The sequence below is a fragment of the Bufo bufo genome, chromosome 4 (genome assembly GCF_905171765.1).
Source record: "Bufo bufo chromosome 4, aBufBuf1.1, whole genome shotgun sequence".
NCBI lineage: Eukaryota > Metazoa > Chordata > Amphibia > Anura > Bufonidae > Bufo > Bufo bufo.
This window is the reverse complement of record NC_053392.1, coordinates 529,828,972-529,852,124: the sequence shown is the minus strand read 5'-3', so window position 1 is coordinate 529,852,124 and position 23,153 is coordinate 529,828,972. Positions and strand designations below refer to the sequence as shown.

Genomic DNA, 23,153 nt, shown 5'->3' with positions numbered 1-23,153 from the left:
TGCACATTTTATATGTGTGTTGTTTTATGGATCTTGTGAGTACAATAAATCACGTTTGTTTAAAGGGGTTGTCCGAGTTATGAACAAAAATATATATAGCACTGAAAATCTGATGGGCAGCAATATATAACTGAGCTAAGCAAGTTTTATGTAAAAAAATATCTATGTATTTCCTCATTTCCCTGGTTCTTTTCTGGCCCTTTGTTTACATGCAATAAAAACAATCTCTGCCCCTCCCCCTGCTCTGCTAAGGGAGTGAATACAAGAGCTGCCCTGAGTGACATGTCTGCCTGCTGGGAGACTCTGCAGCATGTTGTATGTGTAGGACTACAAGTCCCAGCTGTATAATGACACTGCTAAGGGAGTGGATACAAGTGCTGCCCTGAGTGACATGTCTGACTGCTGGGAGACTCTGCAGCATGCTGTATGTGTAGGACTACAAGTCCCAGCTGTATAATGACACTGCTAAGGGAGTGGATACAAGTGCTGCCCTGAGTGACATGTCTGCCTGCTGGGAGAATCAACAGCAACTTGTAAGTGTAGAACTACAAGTCCCAGCTGTATAATGACACTGCTAATACACACAGGATCTTCCCCCTACCTTCTTGTGCAATGCTCTCTCTAGTCTGTCAGCTCCTGTGCCCAGAATTGTCACTGCTGCAGATACCCAGTCTGTGCAGCTGAAGGGGTTAAGAATCCTAGGAGAGAGGCAGTGAAGGGGGCGTGGCCAGCACAGTCTTGTTTACAGGCTTGTAAACAAACATTATCAGAGCAGGGAGAGCAGCTGACATCACAGGTCATGTGACCCTCAGTCAAATCTGAGAAACCAGCTTCTGCAGATAAAGTGAGTGAATTGGAAAGCTGTTATATTTGCCCAGTTAGGCCTCATGCACACGACCGTTGTTGTGTTCCGCGAAATGGGGTTTCGTTGTTCCGTGATCCGTTTCCGTGTGTCTTCCTTTATTTTTGGAGGACCACCAGACATAAAGGAATGTAAAAAAAGTCTAAGACAGGTTTGCCATGCAAATGATAGGAAAAAAAAGGACGCGGACGACAATCTTGGTTGCCACCGCGTTTTTTAGCGGTCCCATTGACTTAAATGGGTCGGCGAACCATTTTCCACGAAAATAATAGGACAGGTTATATTTATTTGACGGCCTGGAACCACGGATCACGGACGCGGATGGCAAGCGGTGCATTAGCCGAGTTTTCAACGGACCCATTGAAAATCAATGGGTCCGCAGAAAATCACGAAAAACGGCGCAACGGACACGGAATAAAACAACGGTCGTGTGCATGAGGCCTTAGGAACATAGAACAAAAAAATAACTCGGACAACCCCTCAGTTGGCGGTATTTCACTATGTTGGGCCGTCTCGACCTTAGTGGGAACCAAAGCTGAGGGATCACGTGGATGAATACCGTCTGTCTCCTTCAGTGTGAACTGCACTCAAGATGAAGCAGCGCGGTTTTCTAGGGTCTATCCACTGGTTATTTGGGAAGGGCACAATACTGATCTGGGGACGGGAACTTTTGGTGCAGATTATTGTCTGTGTTTAGATGCGATTAGTTTTTTTATGTTGGGTTATTTTTTATTTACACTTTGATATGCAGTAAAAATGGATCTTTCGCACTATGAACCATAAGTGTCCCTCTGCGACCCCTGAAAGGAGAGAACCTAACCCCACCTGATACAACGTCACATATTGAAACCCTAAGGCCTCGTTCACACTTCAGTGTTTGGTCAGTGATTTCCATCAGTGATTTGTGAGCCAAAACTAGTAGTGGAGCCTCCACAGACATGAGGTAGAAGGGAAAGATCTGCTCCTGTTCTGTGTTTAGAGTTGCACCTGGTTTTGGCTCACAAATCACTGATGGAAATCACTGACCAAACACTGAAGTGTGAACGAGGCCTAAGAATGGCAATGTGAAAACCGCCGTTTGTCAATGACGAATAACGCAGGTAGAACCGCAGCTACAGCATGACGCATCGCATACATTACTGACACTTACTTGGTGTGACTTATGGGAACCACAGGCCTGGACAGCTGACGCAAGGCATCATCTAGCAACCGACCAAGAATCAGCCAATCGGGGACGCTTTCTCATCCCCTCACTGACCGGGCGTGATAGTAGCTTCACAGCTATTGGCTAGAATCGCAGCGTTCCGCCATTGGCTCTGGGCGGGAGGTGGGCGGAGCCTGATGCGGCAGGGTAGACTGAGGCGCTGCTGCTGGATGCTGTCACTGTTTCCGGTGCTCAGTGCAGCAGGACTGACCTGCCTCATACCGGTCTGGACCGGTCTTGGCTGTGTGGGAAGGTACGTATCGAGGGTTTTGGCTGTGCGGACTGTGCTGACGCGGAGTGTTTGTGGTGAAGCCGGGGGTCTGCGCCTGTGCGGTGTGTATTTTGTCAGTAACCTTCCTGGGAGACCTCAGATTACCTCCTGTCGTGGCTCTCTAGGAAAAGCCCGTCCCGTATTGAGTCTTGCTTCATATGTGGAATTATTTGCTGTGTTTCCAGGGAAGAGCCGTGTATGTGGACATCATAGCAGGGGCCCCAGCACCATGACCACCTCTCAAGTCACCTTCCAAGTCCGGGGCTCCACAGACCCAGGTAAGTGGCCGTCCTCCTCCTCATGAAGGGGTCATGTCTCTTTGGTATGGCACTTTTTGTTTCTGATATCTGCTCGTTCGCCCTTTCGTAAATCTGGCGCAGCTGGAAATTGCTGGGACGCCTGTACGTCATTGCCCTGTAACTGGCGTAATACCGTCATATTGTGCTGGAATGTCAGCGCATATTAGGAGGGAAGCTGTCATCACCTTTATGCTGTCCATACTAACGGCAGAATAAAGTACAGACAGGTGAGCTGATTTCAGCGGTCTGTCATTTATAAGTTATAAGTAAGTGGTTGCCGAGAACCAACATCACAACCATTGCAGACTGGGCCTGGAAAAGAGTCCAGGCCACCTGAGAAGAGTCATGGTCATTCATGACTTCCTGCGCTCCTCACCCACCTGCTGATGACTGACAGTCTTCTACCTAGACAGAAAGGGAGAAAACTAGATAGAAGACTGTCAGTCATCAGCAGGTGGCAGGGAGAGCAGGAGATGATGTATAACCAGGACTCTTCTCAGATGGCCGTGACTCTTTTCCAGGCCCAGTCTGCAATGATTATGATGCTGGTTCTCAGCAACCACTTACTTTTAGCTCATGAGTGACACACCGCTGACATCAGCATTTCTGTCACAAATTTATGCTGCCCTCAGTACAGTCAGCACAAAGTTGATGACAGGTTCCCTTTAATACATTTGTTATTGAAACCACATAGGTTCCACGTGGGTCGGCACTAATGTTTTAGTATGGCGGTTGGGATCCTAATGTGCGAATGGTGCAGCTGGATAGTACCTGACAGTATAATACATAGTACTAGATAATTAGTACAGTGAATTATAGAAACAATCAGAAGATCGCATAGCAAAGTCCCCTTGTGGAACTAATAAATAGTAAAAGTAAAATGATTTTTTTTAATTTTATTTAATAAAACTTTAAAGTTAAGAAAATACACGCCTCCACATCTGTAACGACCCACACTACACAATTATCACATAATTTATCCCACACAGTTAGGGTCCTTTCACACTTGCGTTGTCCGGATCCGGCGTGTACTCCATTTGCCGGAATTACACGCCGGATCCGGAAAAACGCAAGTGAACTGAAAGCATTTGAAGACGGATCCGTCTTCAAAATGCGTTCAGTGTTACTATGGCACCCAGGACGCTATTAAAGTCCTGGTTGCCATAGTAGTAGTGGGGAGCGGGGGAGCAGTATACTTACAGTCCGTGCGGCTCCCTGGGCGCTCCAGAATGACGTCAGAGCGCCCCATGCGCATGGATGACGTGTCCATGCGATCACGTCATCCATGCGCGTGGGGCGCTCTGACGTCACTCTGGAGCGCCCGGGGAGCCGCACGGACGGTAAGTATACTGCTCCCCCGCTCCCCACTATACTTTACCATGGCAAACAGGACTTTAGCGTCTTGGCAGCCATGGTAACCATTCAGAAAAAGCTAAACGTCGGATCCGGTAATGCGCCGAAACGACGTTTAGCTTAAGGCCGGATCCGGATTAATGCCTTTCAATGGGCATTAATTCCGGATCTGGCCTTGCGGCAAGTGTTCAGGATTTTTGGCCGGAGCAAAAAGCGCAGCATGCTGCAGTATTTTCTCCGGCCAAAAAACGTTCCGGTCCGGAACTGAAGACATCCTGATGCATCCTGAACGGATTTCTCTCCATTCAGAATGCATTGGGATAATCCTGATCAGGATTCTTCCGGCATAGAGCCCCGACGACGGAACTCTATGCCGGAAGAAAAGAACGCAAGTGTGAAAGAGCCCTAAATACAAGGCACTTACTAATATATTGTGATTGTCCATATTGCTTCCTTTGCTGGCTGGATTCATTTTTCAATCACATTATACACCGCTCGTTTCGTGCACACTATAGGAATAACCAGCCTATGTGAGCTACCACGGTCCCACCAGAGAGGCAGGTGCTTTTTCCTATAATGTGCAAGCATGACCACCTCTGCTGGATTACAGGGTGGTTGTAACCATGGAAACGAGCAGTGTATAATCTGATGGATAAATGAATCCAGCCAGCAAAGGAGGCAATATAGACCATCACAATACATTAGTAAGTGCCTTGTGTTAACTTTTATGTACATGATAAATGCGATTTGCTGAAGTGACACAACCCCCTTAAAGGAAATGTGTCAGGCCAAGGAGGTCCTGCCCAATTCCACTAGGCCTCACTCAGAATGGTGTTTGTGACTTTTGTATACCAGAACACTGGCATACAGCTTTAGTAGATGTGCCCCCATGCTTGCTGTGGTAGACTGGCTGGCAGGGCATGCTACAATAGACAAGTGATGTGAGCGGCACTGACAAGTGCTAAAGTAAGAAAGCTTTAGCAGCAGCTATATACACAAGGATCAGAGTTTTCTGAAGGGCTGCAGCGCTTTCTGTGGGAATAGGAGTCTACGTCAGTATGTATAACTGCTGACATACACCTCCTAGAAATGGATGGCGCAGGGAGCTCTCTCAAATGCATCCGTTTGCGTCCTCATTGCTGGATCCGGCAGGCAGTTCTGGCGACGGAACTGCCTGCCGGAATCCTCTGCCGCAAGTGTGAAAGTACCCTAAGACCGTCTTGCGTGTCCCGATGCTGGGCCAATCGTGCACATGGCCTGATGCAAAGTGAAAGGGGACGAACAATCATAATGTCCCCCATTAATGTTCTCTCCAGTTAATTGGCCTGATCATCAGCCCGTGTGAAAGAGCCTCCAGCCCATATCGTGCTTTTATCAATATTTTCTGAAGGAGAAATTCCCGTCTGCTGCAGACAGCCTTGTAGTTACTTTAGCTGGAAGCCACGTGTTATGTTCTGTAACGAGCTGGAGCCTAATCTTCTCAATCTATGGGAAAATGAGTTGAAGTAATGTGACTTTTGTTCCCATTTTCAACAGCGGGGCTTCTTTGCAGGAGACTAATTTAAGGTTTGTGAAAGAATGTCCTTGGACCGAAAAAGTTCTTCAGTGAATGTTGAAATGAAGGACTTGATGTAGTAACCATAGGCTTGGTATAAGGAAAGGGCCTTAAAGGGAACCTGTCACCGGGATTTTGTGTATAGAGCTGAGGACATGGGTTACTAGATGGCTGCTAGCACATCCACAATACCCAGTCCCCATAGCTCTGTGTGCTTTTATTGTGTAAAAAAACAGATTTGATACATACGCAAATTAACCTGAGAAGAGTCCTGTCCCTGACTCATCTCACATACAGGACTCATCTCAGGGTAATTTGCATATGTATCAAATCAGTTTTTTTACACAAAAAAAGCACACAGAGCTATGGGGACTGGATATTGCGGAGGTGCTAGCGGCCATCTAGCAATCTATGTCCTCAGCTCTATACGCAAAATCCCGGAGACAGGTTCCCTTTAAAAAAAAGCCAATTCTGCTCACTATATCCTGTGAGGATGCAACGTTGCCTCTGTATCACGCTCTTCATAGTTAGATGGGACCACATAAGCTTTACAGTATGATGGTCTTATAGGTCTGTGTCTTCCAAGTATTGTACCCGGCTGCAGTGTGTGCGCTGATGGCCTGAGAGATGTTTGCAACTCCTCCAGCCTTCTTATTGAGGGAATGTTGGACTTCGTTCTTTCTCCTCAGTTTACTCTTATTGAATAGATGATTATAAATTGTCTGTTATCTAGAAACTTTTTTTTTTTTTTTTTTCTACTTATCCAACATTCTACAAAAAACGCCAAGAATAGCGACGCCACACAATATATTCAAATAATCTAAAAACATAGGGGGTCATTAATTAAGACTGGCCTTTTAGATTCCAGTCTGAATACCCATTGCGTTGGCAGTGAATTTGCATAACTTCCACCTGTCTAAATCTTCGTCAGCTCCCTTGCTGGTGTAGATTTAGAACATTTTCTATGCCTAAAACAGGCATAGAAAATGAGAAATGAGATTAGCTGCAGGCCCGCACATGCCACACCCTCTTTTTTTTGGACCGGGCATGGAGCCTAAAAGTCGCAGATATATACCAGAAAACTGGTAAATATCTGATTGTAAATGACCCCCATAATGTTTATGGAAATAAATCCAAATTCGAAATATTCTATTGTTAAAACAGAAGTCGCCTCCATACCTGCACAGAACCAGGAGCGACCGTTTGGCACACAATTGATCAGGATAAAGCATAAGAACCAAAAACATAACCCAAAAAGGGGAATATGAGTCAAAGTGCAAAAAAATGGAAAGACCAAGGAATAAGTGATACAGACCACAGCAGCACCCGAGACCCCAACGCTGTTTTGCATTCGCTTCCTTCAGGGGGACTCCTCTAACATTCTAGTAAGGCCTCGTGCGCACGACCGTTGTGTGTTTTGCTCCGCAAATTGCGGAACGGCACGGACAGCCATTGATCTAACTGCCTATTCTTTTCCGCAAAACAGACAAGAATAGGACAGGTTATTTTTAATTTTTTTGCAGGCCACGGAACGGAGCAACGGATGCAGACAGCACACGGAGTGCTGTCCGCATCTTTTGCGGCTCGGATGCGGACCAAAACAACGGTCGTGTGCATGAGGCCTAAATATATTTTCAGCTTTTGACACCTGTGTCAAAATTCTTAGGCCTCCTTGTGAGGTCCTGGTCTTGCCTCATGCACACAACCACAAAAGACGGATGCTGTTCATGTTGCTGTGTCCATTTGTGGACCTGTTGTTTTCATGGAGTCCGTGGTCCATATTTTGCTGACATATCCTGTCCTTTCTGGAATGGACATACGTTTACAGAAATGACAATTCATGTGCTGCCCGCATCTGCATGTCCATTCCCCAAAACATAGAACATGTCCTACACCTGTTTGCAAAATGCGGACCCGTTGAAGTCAATGGATCCTCAAAAAATGTGGAAGCAACATGTACCACATCCGTATTTTGCGGCTCCACCACGATTTGCGGACAGCGTAATGGATGTGGTCGTGTATTGTTGATTGTGCATGTTTTATGGGGAACATGGCTGAATAAAAATTGGGCTGGTGACGATCTTCTGGCCAATGTATGGACACCATTTTTTCCATTTTTCCTTTGGTTTAGTCCTTGGCGCTATTTTTTCTGTTAGTAGACAAGTGCTAGGCCTGCGCTCCAGGCTGCCTGACCCATATAACCTAGTGTGACAACTCAGGGGTCCCTTGGCTCACTGTGAACAGGTAAGACAGTGGGCACACATCAGGAAGCCGCTCCAACACACTAGATTTGGGTGCAGACTGTCCAGCAGTTGTGCGGATCTTTTCTGCTCGCAGGCCTTCATCAGACACTATGCCGCAAAGGAGGAAGATACAGAGAAAAGTCGGGCGCTGCTCATAGGCGCTGTGGGCACTCTGACTGGTCTGTTCTGACACTTTTCCGGCATTTTCAGGATTAACTTTTTCTACTATTTATGCTGCAGTTGCTCTTCTGTAGGAACGTATCATATGGGCTAACCTTCACTTGCCCCGTGCCTCAGTGAGCCATGGGCACTGGTTCACCATTGTCTGCCCTTGGAGCAGTTTTGGTAGGTAATGAGAACACCCCATATGGATGGTTTTACACGTGGCCTTAAAGAGAAGAAAACCATTTTTGTAGCATTTTTTTCAGTCCTTCTATTTCACCATTTACCTTTTGCACCCACTTCTCTTATCAGATCCTTACACTTGCCCGTGTCATGGTACAGCCAAGGCGCAGATAGAAAAATAAAACAAACGCCACATGTGTTTTTTTACTGCTAGCCAGGGCAGATTTTCATTGCTGTGCTTTTTTATCAGCAAAACTGCAAGCCCACAACAAATGAATTTGAAACCTCACCGATTTGCAATTTTGGCGTCTTCTAATCTGAATCCTCAATATTACGGTAGATCAGTGTGTGTGTATAACTGTATGTGTTCACAGGAGTTTGTATTGTTGGGTTGCATGAGTTTGCTTAAGATGTGGATGTTGTATCTCCAAAACGGTTTACTGTTCTTGCTTCCAGGCAGTGGTAACGTCTGCGCCTTTTCGTCAGCTTTCCTTATTCTAAGACATACTGGCATAAGCAAAGGTTTTCAGTGTAAATTTGTCAACATTCAATGTATTTTTAGTTACCGTAAATCCTGTAGGCAGGACTGTTAAAAACTAATTTTAAAAAATCCATTTGCCTTTTTAAAAATCACTCCATTCCAGCGCGATGGCTCCTAGCGGGTCGCAGTCACTTCCGGTATTATTTTTGTTTTTAACACAGTTCTGTCTACAGTTGGGAGTTTAAATTATAGCAGAGATTCCTTTCAACCCTTAGCGACCACCGTAAAATGGCGTATTGGTTGTCACTAAGGGGCCTTAGGCTTTTTACAATAACGACCGTGACATTTCAGCAGGGCAGCATGGGTTGCCCATGTCTGTACACGGTCTCAGCCATGCCTGCCATGTATCCTAGCAAGCCGCTCCTCTCTGGCACAGCCTGCTGGTGGATGTCAGTATAGCACTGACAGAATATTGCATTGCATAAGCAGTTGCACTGTATTATTGAAGTGATCAAAAGATCACCTGTTAAAGTCTCCATGTGGGACTAGTAAATTTTGCCACCACAAAAAACTAAATAAAAAGCGATCAAAAAGTGTACCACAAAATGATACCACTGAAAAGTACACGTCGTCCTTCAAAAATCAATCCCTCACACAGCTCCGTACAATGAAAAATAAAGTTATGGTTCTTCGGATATGGCAACGGAAAAGCCCTTTTTTTTTTTTTTTTTAACTGTGCAAAAGTAGTAAATCGTATTACTTTAATTGTACTTACCCAGAGAATATAGAACTAATGTTTTTGCTAAAAAATGAATGCTGTAAAATTTATAATGTTAAAATTAACTGGTGGTATTGCTAAAGTCAATCAGTAAGTTATGTGAACCCTAAAATGTTGCCATCAAAAACTATAACTTGTCCTGCAAAAAACAAACAGTTATATGGAAGGACAGATGACGTTCTAGCTATTGGAATGCGACAGGCCGGTCACAAAGGGACGGAGGCCTCTTCATTTCTTTCACAATTCACTGACAATTCTAGTTAATAAGGTGCCACCTCTCATACATAGAAAATATCACGGAAGGGAAGAGAGGTGTGTGGGAGTATATAAAACTACACATTTTATTGATATACTCTAAAATAAAGGGGGAGAGAATTCATAAACCTAATAAAAACCTTCCCAAGGCGGCACATATTTGTTTATATTAAGGGTGATCTGACCTGACCCTCACCCTCTGGTTACGATACATCGATGATGTATTAATATTCTAGAATGGGTCGATACATGAGTTTGATGGTTTTGTGGAGGCCCTTAATATAAACAACTGGCTTTTTTTTACTTCGGAAATCAACCCCACCAAAATCACATTTCTTGACCTGACTATCATGAAAGCGGACGATGGCAGGACATACACTAGCCTGCATCGTAAAAGAACAGCGACGAATTGGGAGAGCTGCCACCCGTATCCGCTGAAAAGGGGAATACCAAAGGGACAATTCCTCCAGGTGCGTCGTAATTGCTCATCACTTGCTGATTTTCGGACCCAAGCTGATGATCTTACTAACAGATTCTCCAACAGGGGTTACCCCCGGAAGGTACTATCCTCCGCTTACCAGCGTCCGTTATCCTGTACCCGCGAATCACTTCTTAATCCGCGTGAGACGGTTAGTGCCCAGGGTCAGGTTCGATTGGTTGCCACATTTGATGAGGCAAATGGCCCAATACGGTAGATACTCCGTAAACACTGGGGCGTATTGCAGATGGATCCCAACGTCTGTCATCTCGTCAGTCCCAGTCCTGTGGTCACATAACGGAGGGGTCGCAATTTGAAGGATCGCCTCTGCCACAGTTTTCTTCAGATATCCACCCACTGACCTGGTTGGCGAATCCCTTAAAAAGGATAATCTCGCTGCGACGCTGTGGCAGTTGCATTGCATGCGACTCCATTAAATCCGTCCCTACATTTGTTAGTAACCGTACTGCAAAATCATATGTGATCCGTACTTCTATCAACTGCAGGGCTGGTATTCCTGCTGATGTGCACTGTGGGTAAGACCATAGGGGAGCATCTTATTGATGTCCACAAAAACTCTGATACCCCTGTCGCCCGTCATATTAATGCTTACCACTCAGGCGGTACACGGGCAATACGTTTTCAGGGGATCAAGGTGGTATGTCCCTCTCCCCGAGGAGGCAATTTAGATCAATCAGAGTCTTTCAGAAGGAGGCCCAATGGACCTTCAAATTGGGGACCCTGCGGCCTCAGGGACTCAATGATCATCTTTCTTTTGTCTGCTTCAATGTAATGGGGTTTGATATCCCTTCATCTGTGCTTTCATATCGGCCATCATACAGATGATTAGGGATTCCTCCCCCTATTCTTATCCACATACAGGGCCAAGTCTATATTATCCCCGAAATCAAGTGGTATACCCTAGTGCAGGGATGCTCAACCTGCGGCCCTCCAGCTGTTGTAAAACTACAACTCCCATTAGGGGTGGGCGGTATAGGCGATATGCGATATAAATTTGGGCCACGATATGGATTTTCGCCATATCGCCTATATCGCCGGACCGCGATATGATTGCGCTCCCTGCGCGCACCATTTACTCCTGAGCCTGCCGGCCGGCACAGTGGAGTGAGAAGGAGGGAGTCCCTCCCTCCCCACTGTGCGCGGCTGCCGCTGAACACCAATGAGGAGAGGACAGAGTAGGAGGAGGGGACGGACTGTGGCCGGCCATATCCCACAGGGTCCCCCTCCTCCCCCCTAGTTCATTGATGGCAGTGGGCAGTTCCGATCGGAGTCCCAGCAGTGTAATGCTGGGGCTCCGATCGGTTACCATGGCAGCCAGGAGTCACGCTACTGAAGTCCTGGCTGCGATGGTATGTTAGTGAGCAGCATTATACTCACGTGCGCCGTGGCCGCCGGGCGCTCCTTCTTCTGTCTGTGCGGCGCATTGCTAATGCTAATAGCATTAGCAATGCGCCGCATAGACCTATGAGAAGAAGGAGCGCCCGGCGGCCACGGCGCACGTGAGTATAATGCTGCTCACTAACATACCATCGCAGCCAGGACTTCAGTAGCGTGACTCCTGGCTGCCATGGTAACCGATCGGAGCCCCAGCATTACACTGCTGGGACTCCGATCGGAACTGCCCACTGCCATCCATGAACTAGGGGGGGAGGAGGGGGACCCTGTGGCCACTGCCACCAATGATTAATACTGGTGAGGGGGGGTGGGTTTGAGTTACCATAGGGGGGCAGATAAGAGGCTGGGGGGGCAGATAAGAGGCTGTGGGGGAGCAGATAAGAGGCTGTGGGGGAGCAGATAAGAGGCTGTGGGGGAGCAGATAAGAGGCTGGGGGGGCACATGAGAGGCTGGGGGGGAGCAGATAAGAGGCTGGGGGGGAGCAGATAAGAGGCTGGGGGGGAGCAGATAAGAGGCTGGGGGGGAGCAGATAAGAGGCTGGGGGGGCACATGAGAGGCTGGGGGGGCACATGAGAGGCTGGGGGGGCACATGAGAGGCTGGGGGGGCACATGAGAGGCTGGGGGGGCACATGAGAGGCTGGGGGGGCACATGAGAGGCAGGGGGGGGGCACATGAGAGGCTGGGGGGGCACATGAGAGGCTGGGGGGGGCACATGAGAGGCTGGGGGGGGACACATGAGAGGCTGGGGGGGCACATGAGAGGCTGGGGGGGGCACATGAGAGGCTGGCTGCCATGGTCAGCTCCCTGCTGTTGTGTGCACAAAGCACAGGGCAGCAGGGAGAGTGTGAAGTCCTATTCACCCTAATAGAGCTCTATTAGGGTGAATATGACAAGGGTTCTAGCCCTTAAGGAGGCTAATAGTTATTAAATAAAAAGTAAAAAAAAAAAAAAAGTTTAAACACCCCCCAATATAGAAAACAATATATCGCAATATATATCGCACATGCTTAAAATTATATCGCAATATAAATTTTAGGCCATATCGCCCACCCCTAACTCCCATCATGCCCTGCTGTGGGCTAATAGCTGTAGGATGCCCGGGCATGCTGGGAGTTGTAGTTTTGCAACAGCTGGAGGGCCGCAGGTTGAGCATCCCTGCCCTAGTGGATGTTGAATATGGGCTCCCTGTTCACTGCGCTAATCCCAACTCTAGCTGTGTGTCCCTTTTGAGACAGAGGGATTTCTAGTGGTTTGGGCGCCGTGGCTGTGTACCCTCTATAGCGCAGTCATCATATTAGTGGCAATACATTTCTCTGGTGCCATGTCCTGGCCTTAATGGAGACTATGGGTCACCAGTTATGTCACCACTTCCCCTTGATGGTTGGGCTATGTGAATTATACTTTACCTTAGTCCACCCTCGACTCACGTGACCTTTCTTTTCTAGTCCTCTGTGCGCCATTTGTGTCACACTGTGCCGCCTTGGGAAGGTTTTTATTAGGTTTATGTATTCTCTCCCCCTTTATTTTAGAGTATATCAATAAAATGTGTAGTTTATATACTCCCACACCTCTCTTCCCTTCCGTGATACTTTTCATTTCTTCAGTTACTAGGTAAAAGCTGAGTCACTGGGAGTCTGACTGCCGGCATTAACCCTTGAGGGGGGGGGGGTAATTCTCAAAAGTAAGTGCAGGTCAGCCTCTAGGTTGTTTTTCTGTGACTCATCCTCCAGCGTGCCAAATGGAGACACCTCAAATGACCTAAGAGCACTTAATAAACAAGTCTAATGATAGGGTTTTCCAAAGGAATGTGGTCACTTAAATCTCTTAGTATCCTCCAGAATCTTTCATTATTATGAAAATTATTCCTGTCTTTTAACCCAAAAGCTCAGGCTTTGTGTAGAGCCTTTTTCTATGTCAGCCCAACTTGGTCTCCAAGAATACGTTCTGTGGCTTCCCTGATACTGCTCACACTACCATGCGGTATGGCCGAAGTGTTCCTGCGTTTGGTTAAGCTCCGGTTGTATTTACAACTCTCAAAGGGGTATTCTCATCTCAGACATTGGGGGCATGTCACTAGCCTATGACCCCAATGTCTGATAGGTGTGGGTCCCACTTATAACGGAGCACATGCATGGGCGCTCCTAGCGATATGCCCCAAATGTCCAAAATGGGACAGCCCCTTCAAGTTTTGCACTTGCTGGATGTCCACTTATTCCTTTAAGGTATAAGTGCTGGGGCACAAATCTTTTAAAACCCTTGCAATGCATTAGGCCCTACATATCCTCCGATCAAACAATCAAGTAATGGTTGTTGCACAAAATCGCACGTAACTTGCACTTGTTCCATCTTGAAATTGAACACTGGCACATATGAGTGATAAACCTGAAAGCTATTCTCCTGTGTTTTTCAGATGAAGTCATTGCACTCTGTGGGAGCTGTCCTACTTTTGGTGCCTGGAAACCCCAAAATGCTATTATCTTAGAACAGGATGCTAATGATTGGTAAGTAATATTATGACCTTTAAAGGGCTTCTGTCACCCCACTAAAGTGATTTTTTTTTTTTTTTGGGGCTAGTTAAATTAGTTATATAGCGATATACGAAAATATAATTGTGTTACTTACTTTGATCCAGCAGTTTATTCAAAAAACGAAGTTTTATCATATGCAAATTCGGTCTCTACCAGCAAGTAGGGCGGCTACTTGCTGGTAGCTGCTGCAGAAATCCGCCCCCTCCTCTTGTTGATTGACAGGGCCAGCCGGGATCTCCTCCTCTGGCCAGCCCTGTCGGCATTTCAAAAATCGCGCGCCTGTGTTGATTCGGCGCAGGCGCTCTGAGATGAGAAAGCTCGTCTCCTCAGAACTCCCTCAGTGCGCCTGCGCCGATGACGTCTTCTATTTCGGTGATGTCATCGGCGCAGGCGCACTGAGGGAGTTCTGAGGAGACAAGCCTCCTCATCTCAGAGCGCCTGCGCCGAATGAACACAGGCGCGCGATTTTTGAAATGCTGACAGGGCCGGCTGGAGGAGGAGATCCCGGCTGGCCCTGTCAATCAACAAGAGGAGGGGGCGGATTTCTGCAGCAGCTACCAGCAAGTAGCCGCCCTACTTGCTGGTAGAGACCTAATTTGCATATGATAAAACTTCGTTTTTTTTAATAAACTGCTGGATCAATGTAAGTAACACAATTATATTTTCATATATCGCTATATAACTAATTTAACTAGCCCCAAAAAAAAAAATCACTTTAGTGGGGTGACAGAAGCCCTTTAATCTATGTTTTTGGCCTATCTACCTGATGTGTCAGTTAATCCCTGGTTTTAATATAGACTAAAAAGAATACACAGAATCTCATGACTTTGTGTGCCAGCTGCACTTGGTGTCCATATAGGTGATATGTTAGATATATTCTACCCAAGATGCAATCCTTCCAGTGGAGAATTGACCCGTAGCATGCCACCTGATAGAGGTTGGTCCAGTCCCATGTACCTCTGTAGCTGCCCCCTTACAGCCATTAAAGTGAATTGGAGCTGTGCTGCCGTAACCCGTTCTGTCCACTACACAATGAGCGGAGCTGTGTAGTCCTGGCGCTTACCCCCACCAATGAGATATTCATTGGCTATCCTGAGGATAGGCCATCAATATGAATGGACTGGACAGCCCCTTTTGAACTTGTTGCCTATCAATCCTGTTGGGCATCTCCATGCTTAAAGGGGTTGACATAGTACCAATTTTTAATCTGGTGGAAGTTGTAGGGAGTCTGTTTTTAGAAGAAGAAAAAAACATCCTCCAATCCAGAGCTGCTCCGTCTCGTCTGCTGGGCTGCAACCATGACGTAATGCTTTTGCTGCCACAGTGATTTGTCCGTATATGGCACCGTATATCGCAGCTAATCACTGGCCTCAGCAGTCTTGTGGCATATACTGTTGGGGTCACTGGTTGCAGTTGTCACATGCTGTATACTGACATGTTACCTCTGTGGCCTAAACCTTACGTCCCTGCTGTAGCCGGGAGAGATGGTGGTGTATAGGGGAGGCTAGAGAAGGTGAATTTAAGTTTTAGTTCTATTATTTAGCAGCCTCCCTGTTATTTGCATGAAAAAATGTAACTCTGACAACCCCTTTAAATCTCCAGAATATATTTTTGAGTAACCATGAATCGTGGACACTGCGGCAATACAAAAGTGATAGAAGCTGAATGTATTTATAAAGCATAGTAGTAGTTTTGTGGTCAATCTATACAATCTGTAAGAGTATAATGAACAGTAATTTAGTTACGGTAATTATATGAATTACCATATTTTTTGCTTTATAAAACGCACCCCAGATTTTAGAGGAGGAAAATAAGAATAAATATTTTTCATCGGACCCCCCCCCCCCCCCATAAATATCAGGATATCGCATCAGACCTTATATCTGCCCTTTATTTCAGGCTCCCTTTAGATTTCAGATCAGCCCTCAATGTCAGACCTCCAATCAGAGTTCCTTGCTAGAACACAATCAGACCTCAGATCAGAATAAAATTAAAAACTCTTCTTACCTCTCCTGTGCTGCGGCTCCTCTCCACTTCCGGCAGAAGTCACGCTCCCCTGTCTTCTCCGGCCCGCGCTGCACTGTCACCTGACTTCGTGCAGCGTCGAGTCGTAGTGCATGTACTACTTCCTGATGCTGTACGTGGTCAGGACAGTGCAGTGCTGGCCCCACGAACAGACACCTTGCAGCACTTCACTCCTGACAACTAATGCATACTAGTGAGCGCTTCCATAATGAAAGCACTCACTAGTATTTGCTTTATAAGACACACTGCCATTTTCCTGCCACTTTTGGGGGTGGGGGGGCGTGGGGAGTGCGTCTTATAAAGCGAAAAATATGATACATCACCTTTTTGTTTTTTTCTTTACAGTATGGTCTGGAAAATTAATGTTACACTCCCCAGAGGAATCAAACTACAGTATCGCTATTTCAAGGGCACTTTTCTGGAACCAAGGGTATGTTATTCCTGTGTGTACTTTGTGGCCAGCATTTGCAGTGGATACAAGCCACTGGTCTCTGAAGTCTGTAATCTAAAATTTCTGTGACTATGTCCGTCTACTGATTCTGTGTTAAAGGGCTTGTCTTGTTAATGAGTTGTTTTGGGACAGTCCCTTCTTGTAGGAAGTTACATCCAGCCATGCCTTGTAGTATGATATGTAATATTCCATTCATAGTACTCAAGTGGGCCAGGTTCAAAATGGGGGCAGGTAATATTTAATGACTCTTCTTTTGGGCATATGGAAAAGGGTCCTGAGTGGGAATGAAGCCCCTCTATGACATCCATATGCCACAAGAGGCGTGGTTTGTTCTGACTGGAGAACCCTAATCCACATGCCCAGTTAAGTAGTCCGGATGACAGTTTAGCCCCCTTCGTGACCACCATCTCTATATATACGGTTGTAAGCATTTTATGGTCCTTATATCGGGAATCTTCAATATACAGATTCTTTCTGTGTGCAGTCTGCAGTTCTTTGAGAAGCCATTGACTTTAAGTATACGGCATGTCTTCTCTTTTGTGAAACGGACATACAGATGCAGAAAGCACCTGGATGACATGTCCTATATTTGTCTGCAAAATGCAGACCACTGACCCATTGAAGTCAATGGCTCCACAAAAAATACAAATGGCACATGGAGCGCTTCCGTATTTTGCGGATCGGTGGTAAGCAGACTTGTGCTTGTGTGCATGAAGCCTAACTGTTGATGCACTGTGCAGATAGGGCGTATATATACTGTATGTCCACCACGTTAATGGTAAATCTCACTTTATAGCGCTTTATTTAAACTGAGCCAAGTTAAAAAAAGGACGTCTTTGTCATAAAAAAGTACAGAACATCGGGGGAGATTAATCAAAACTGTTGCAAAGAAAAACTGACAGTTGCACATAGCAATCTGGTTGGTTGCTATGGGCAAATCAGTTTTTCTTCACCAATTTTTATAAATCTTCCCCATAGTGTTAAAAACAATCCCGTATGGCAGTTGGGGCGAGTTACACTGGCTGAGGGTCGGCCAGATCATCACTAACAGGCATTCATGGGAATGCTTGTTAGTGATAATCTGCCTGTGTAAAAGTGACGCAAACGTCATTCATTGGGCCATTGCATCTTTTATGCAGGCTAAAAAATCATTGTTTGCCAGCAGCTGATCGTGCCGTCCAATCGCGCTCTTCTGACTGTAAATAATGATTCTGTATGGGGACTAGAGACACCGGCCCATACTGTGGAGGAGGTCGCTGCATGCAAATGCAGAGGTCTCCTTCACTGGCAAGGAGGCGATTGTCGGGAAGGAACACCTCCCGACAACAGTAAGGCTCATCTGCCAGTGTGATACAGCCCTTACAGTGATGATGTAGATTAACCACTTCCTGTCACTCCACTGCCTTTTTGCATCCTAATGGTTGTGGCACTCTCCACTAGGATATGAAAAGGCAGCGCAGCTACTCCCCAGGATTGTGGTGCCAGGCTCCCCCACTCACAAGTACTAACACTTTACAGTTATACTGTCAGACCCATCAGCCCCCCGCAGCATGATTGCAGGGTGCTGGATGGATTGTGATGGCAGGCTGAGGTACGGAAATGGCCTCCCAGGTGTGCTATGTACAGAAGCATAGACCCAGATGTAATACTGACAGATACAATACAGTGTATTATACCAGCCGTCCATGTGATGTATGTTCAAGTCTCCATAATGGGACTAAAATAAAAAAAATCTTTTAAGGCTTTGAGACAAAAGGCCTCTGATTTCCGACTGCCTCTGACCCCCTTTACACAGTGCAACTAAGCTGCAATCATTTTACGGTTATGGTGCAAATTAGGGCTGCAGCTAACGAATATTTGTCGATAATCGGGAAAAACACCAAAATGACAAAAAAGGGGTTTATATGATTTTACTTGAAAAATTATGTTCAAAGGCCATATTAAAATAAATTGTGGATGACACTGTTATGGGGGGGGGGGAGATCTGTGGATGGCACTGTTATGGGGGGGGAATCTGTGGATGGCACTGTTATGGGGGGGGAATCTGTGGATGGCACTGTTATGGGGGGAAATCTGTGGATGGCACTGTTATGGGGGGGGAATCTGTGGAAGGCACTGTTATGGGGGGGGAATCTGTGGATGGCACTGTTATGGGGGGGAATCTGTGGATGGCACTGTTATGGGGGGGAATCTGTGGATGGCACTGTTATGGGGGGGAATCTGTGGATGGCACTGTTATGGGGGGAAATCTGTGGATGGCACTGTTATGGGGGGGGGGGGATCTATGGATGGCACTGTTATGGGGGGGAATCTGTGGATGGCACTGTTATGGGGGGGGGGAATCTGTGGATGGCACTGTTATGGGGGGGGGAATCTGTGGATGGCACTGTTATGGGGGGGGGGGAATCTGTGGATGGCACTGTTATGGGGGGGATCTATGGATGACACTGTATAGCATCTTATGCTATATGTGTCCTCCACAGATCTCCCCCATAACAGTGTCATCCACAGATTCCCCTCACCATAACAGCCCCGGCCCCGCCGCTCACAGCAGTATTCCTTAACCGGCAGTAACTTTTACTTTAAAGGGCTTCTGTCACCCCCCAAAACTCATTATTCATTTTTGGGCATATTAAAATCCTTATTGTAGGACTATTCAATATATAGGGCTCTTACCTTGTTCTGTGGCTTCGTTTCATTAAAAATCGAGCTTTTACAATATGCAAATTACTTCACTACCAGCAAGTAGGGCGTCTACTTGCTGGTAGCCGCCGCATCCTCCTTTTAAAAAAACGCCCCCTCCTCCAGTTGATTGACAGGGCCAGCGAGCGCTCTCCTTCTCCGGCTGGCCCTGTCTGCAATTCAAATCCCGCGCCTGCGCCTTCCGTGTCTTCATTCGGCGCAGGCGGACTGAGAGTAGGACGCTCGCTTCCTCAGCACTCCTTCAGTGCGCCTGCGCCGATGACGTCACCTCTAAACCCGAAAGAGGAGGGGGCGGTTTTTTAAAAGGAGGATGCGGCGGCTACCAGCAAGTAGACGCCCTACTTGCTGGTAGTGAAGTAATTTGCATATTGTAAAAGCTCGATTTTTAATGAAACGAAGCCACAGAACAAGGTAAGAGCCCTATATATTGAATAGTCGTACAATAAGGATTTTAATATGCCCAAAAATGAGTTTTGGGGGTGACAGAAGCCCTTTAAATCACTGCATCTTTATTACCTTACAATGAAGCTCCAGGAACAGGCAGAGCGGGCGGCGGCGTAACGTCACTTACTCATGTGACTTGCCTGCCTCGCCCACTTTATAAATGGAGCAGGCGCGTCACGTGAGTAAGTGACGTTACGCCGCTGCATGCTCTGCCTGTTACTGGAGCTTCATTGTAAGGTAATAAAGATGCAGTGATTTAAAGTTCAAGGACCTGCAGTCATAGCGCCTGACCGCCCGCATAGCAACGAATCGGCCGATTATTCAATAACTGGATTCGTTGACAACGAATCCCGTTATCGAATATGATCGATTTAATGTCGATTAATCGTTGTAGCCCTAGTGCAAATTAAATTTGTATTAAAAACTGAGCAAAATAACTAGCAGGTAAGAATCGCCCAAAGACTCGCGCCTGGGTTTCTTGTTTAAAAGGCTTTTTCACGATGAATTGCCCCTTTCTGTGAGGCAGGTCCCAGCAACTAACTGATCATCAGTGGTGCCGCTAGGAAGCCTTCCTTGTCCAGCTGGGTATAATGCAAGGGCATTAGAGGTCCTCAGAGCAAGAGCAGATTTTAGCACTGGTTATCAGCTCTACCTAATTGAGACCCCTCTTGTTAAAATGGGTTCTCCAGGAATTAAAAAAAATTTAAATACTTAAATATTATTTTTTATAATAAATATATTCACAAATACCTTTCATTACTTAGAATGGCTAGTTTTGTATAGGGAGCAATCATTAGGATAAATAAAATGGCCGCCGTCCTAGTAGTCAACACAAAACCTGTCCTAAGTTGCTTCCCCACAATGAGCCATAGTGCTGCCTCATTCTCTGCTCTGCTTGTCAGAAATCATGATCCTGAATACAGGTGAACCCCTGTGGGAATGGAGAAGATGAGGAGACATGAGGGGAGGTTGGGGATGGTGATGATGAGCAGTAACACTTGTTTACAGTCTCCATTACCACAGCCTGTCCTGTCTGCCCTCTCTGTACTTCATGTCTCCTTATGACCTGAATTTCAGAGATTCAGCTAAAGTTCTTATCTTCTGTGTTCAGGATCATAATCCCTGACAAGTAGAGCAGAGAGGAGGATGAGGCAGCTCTTTACCTCAGTGTTGTACAGTAACTTGTCCTCATGTGTGATCAGGACAGGTTTTGTGTGAACTTATAGGACAGCGGCCATTTTGTTTCCCCTGATGACTGCTCCCCAGACAAAACGAACCATTATAAGTAATGAAAGGTATTTGAGAATATATTTATAATAAAGTAAGTATTTTCATTTTTTTAATTCCTTAATGAAACATTCCAGCAAAAAATGGTCTGTATTGCTGCATACACTGATATTAAAGAGGTTGTCCTAGATTTTTATATTGATGGCCTATTCTCAGGATAGGTGAATCTGTTTTAATCAGTCAGAGTCCAGCTCCCGGCACCACTGCCAATCAGCTGTATGAATAGGCTGCAGTGCTTTAGTGAGCGCTGCGGCCTCCTCATAGCTTACCAAGCTCTGTTCGTACACTGTGTATCGGCCGTGCTTGGTATGGCAGCTCAGGCCTATTCACTTGTTCTTAGACCTTGTCCCTATCACTGGCCTAGAAAGAAGCTGCGCTGCCACCTCTACGAACTGCTCACCAGCAGGGGTGCTGGGAGTCAAACCCCACCGATCAGATATTGATGACCTATCCTGAGGATAGCCATCAAAATCTCAGACAACCCTTTTAAATATAGAGGCTCTTGTGTATGTGGTGTGTGTATACCTGTTATATTTGATGTGTCATTGTCTGCCATTTTAACTCCTTCTTCCCCTTATTAATGGACCCCCTAAGGAAGCCCACATTTCCCATTATGCTTTTGTCTTTGTAGTGATAGTGGGGGCATAGTCTCATCACGCTGCACTAGATCTAAGGGCAACTAGTGTAGATTAGTGACAGAGCAGCTGTCTTTTGTAGGGATTGTCCCACCTTACCTGTTCAACTTTGCAGCTGGTCCAGATCTTGGCGCTTCCTGCCCCTTCTGGGGTCAGGTACCTTTCTTCAGATTGACAGCACAGGCAAGCAGCGCTTTAATGATTAAGGGTACTTTCACACTAGCGTTATTCTTTTCCGGCATTGAGTTCCGTCCTAGGGGCTCAATACCGGAAAATAACTGATCAGTTTTATCCCCATGCATTCTGCATTCCGTTCAGGATGTCTTCAGTTCAGTCTTTTTGACTGATCAGGACAAAGATAAAACCGCAGCATGCTACGGTTTTATCTCCGGCCAAAAAAAACTGAATGCAGGATCCAGCATTTTTTCCATAGGAATGTATTAGTGCCGGATCAGTTTTTTTTTGGGGACACCGGAAAGATGGATCCGGTATTGCAATGCATTTTTCAGACTGATCAGGATCCTGATCAGTCTTACAAATGCCATCAGTTGGCATACGTTTCCGGTGACGGAACTGCTCGCCTGATCACTCCGCAAGTGTGAAAGTAATCTTTATTGCATGTATTTATACATATATATATATATATATATATATATATATATATATATATATATATATATATATATACATATACATATAAAAATGTATTTTCATTAGCAGCATCTGAAGCCTGATACGCTGGAGCCAAGTGGTCGAGATGGGAGCTGGTGCCCATGAGTGAATATGCACGGTCCCGCGATCCCAGCCACCATACTAGCAAGAACAGCTTGCAGCAATGCACAAGTGTGACCACTGCTGCTAGATTGCAGTGCTGGCCGTATGCCCTGACAATGAGCATTACACAAGTAGGGGGCAGAAGGAGCCAGAAATCGTAAAGGAGGCACTTTCAATAAGGGTCCATTCACACATCCGTATGTATTTTGCAGATCCGAAAAACATGGACACCGGCAATGTGCGTACCGCATTTTGCGGACCGCGCATCGCCGACACTATAATAGAAAATGCCTAATCTTGTCCGCAATTGCGGACAAAAATAGGACATGTTCTATTTTTTTCGGGAAAGGAATTGCGGACCCGGAAGTGCGGATCCGCATTTCCGGATCCGGACAGCACATAGTGTGGCCCCATAGAAATGAATGGGTCCGCAATTCCTTTCCGCAAAATACGGAACAGAATTGTGGATGTGTGAATGGAGCCTAAATGAATGTATATGGTAAATACCTTCTATTGCATTGGGCTCCAGGATGGGAATACATTAGTGAGATGGGAATACCTCTTAGAGTCTCAGTGTATTCCTATTTAATCCAACTTCGGCTTGTTTCCCTTGCTGTCTGCTTGTGAAAGGTTTCTCCCTGTCACCACTTCCAAGCAGAGAGGAGAGCAGTGTGAAGCTGCATCTCCTAGAAATACACTGTAGTTTCTGCACACAGAACACCATTAATAGTCGGGGGAGTAGTATACTTTACAGCTAATCATTGTA

At 46.1% G+C, this 23,153-nt stretch overlaps 1 protein-coding gene across 3 annotated transcripts in view; it reads left to right on the top strand.

Moving 5' to 3' along the window:
• Window positions 1-2,198: 2,198 nt before the first annotated feature.
• Window positions 2,199-23,153, top strand: part of GPCPD1 (glycerophosphocholine phosphodiesterase 1) — a 77,982-nt gene continuing 57,027 nt past the window's right edge. Inside the window, exons 1-5 of one of the 3 annotated variants that reach the window (XM_040429768.1) lie at window positions 2,310-2,319; window positions 2,523-2,615; window positions 5,526-5,555; window positions 13,951-14,041; window positions 16,439-16,523. In XM_040429768.1, coding sequence (XP_040285702.1) covers window positions 16,440-16,523 — 84 coding nt within the window. In that variant the 5' untranslated portion in view covers window positions 2,310-2,319; window positions 2,523-2,615; window positions 5,526-5,555; window positions 13,951-14,041; window position 16,439. Of the gene's footprint in view, window positions 2,400-2,522; window positions 2,616-5,525; window positions 5,556-13,950; window positions 14,042-16,438; window positions 16,524-23,153 lie in introns of all 3 variants that reach the window. The other 2 variants (XM_040429766.1, XM_040429767.1) reach the window with 2 other exon arrangements.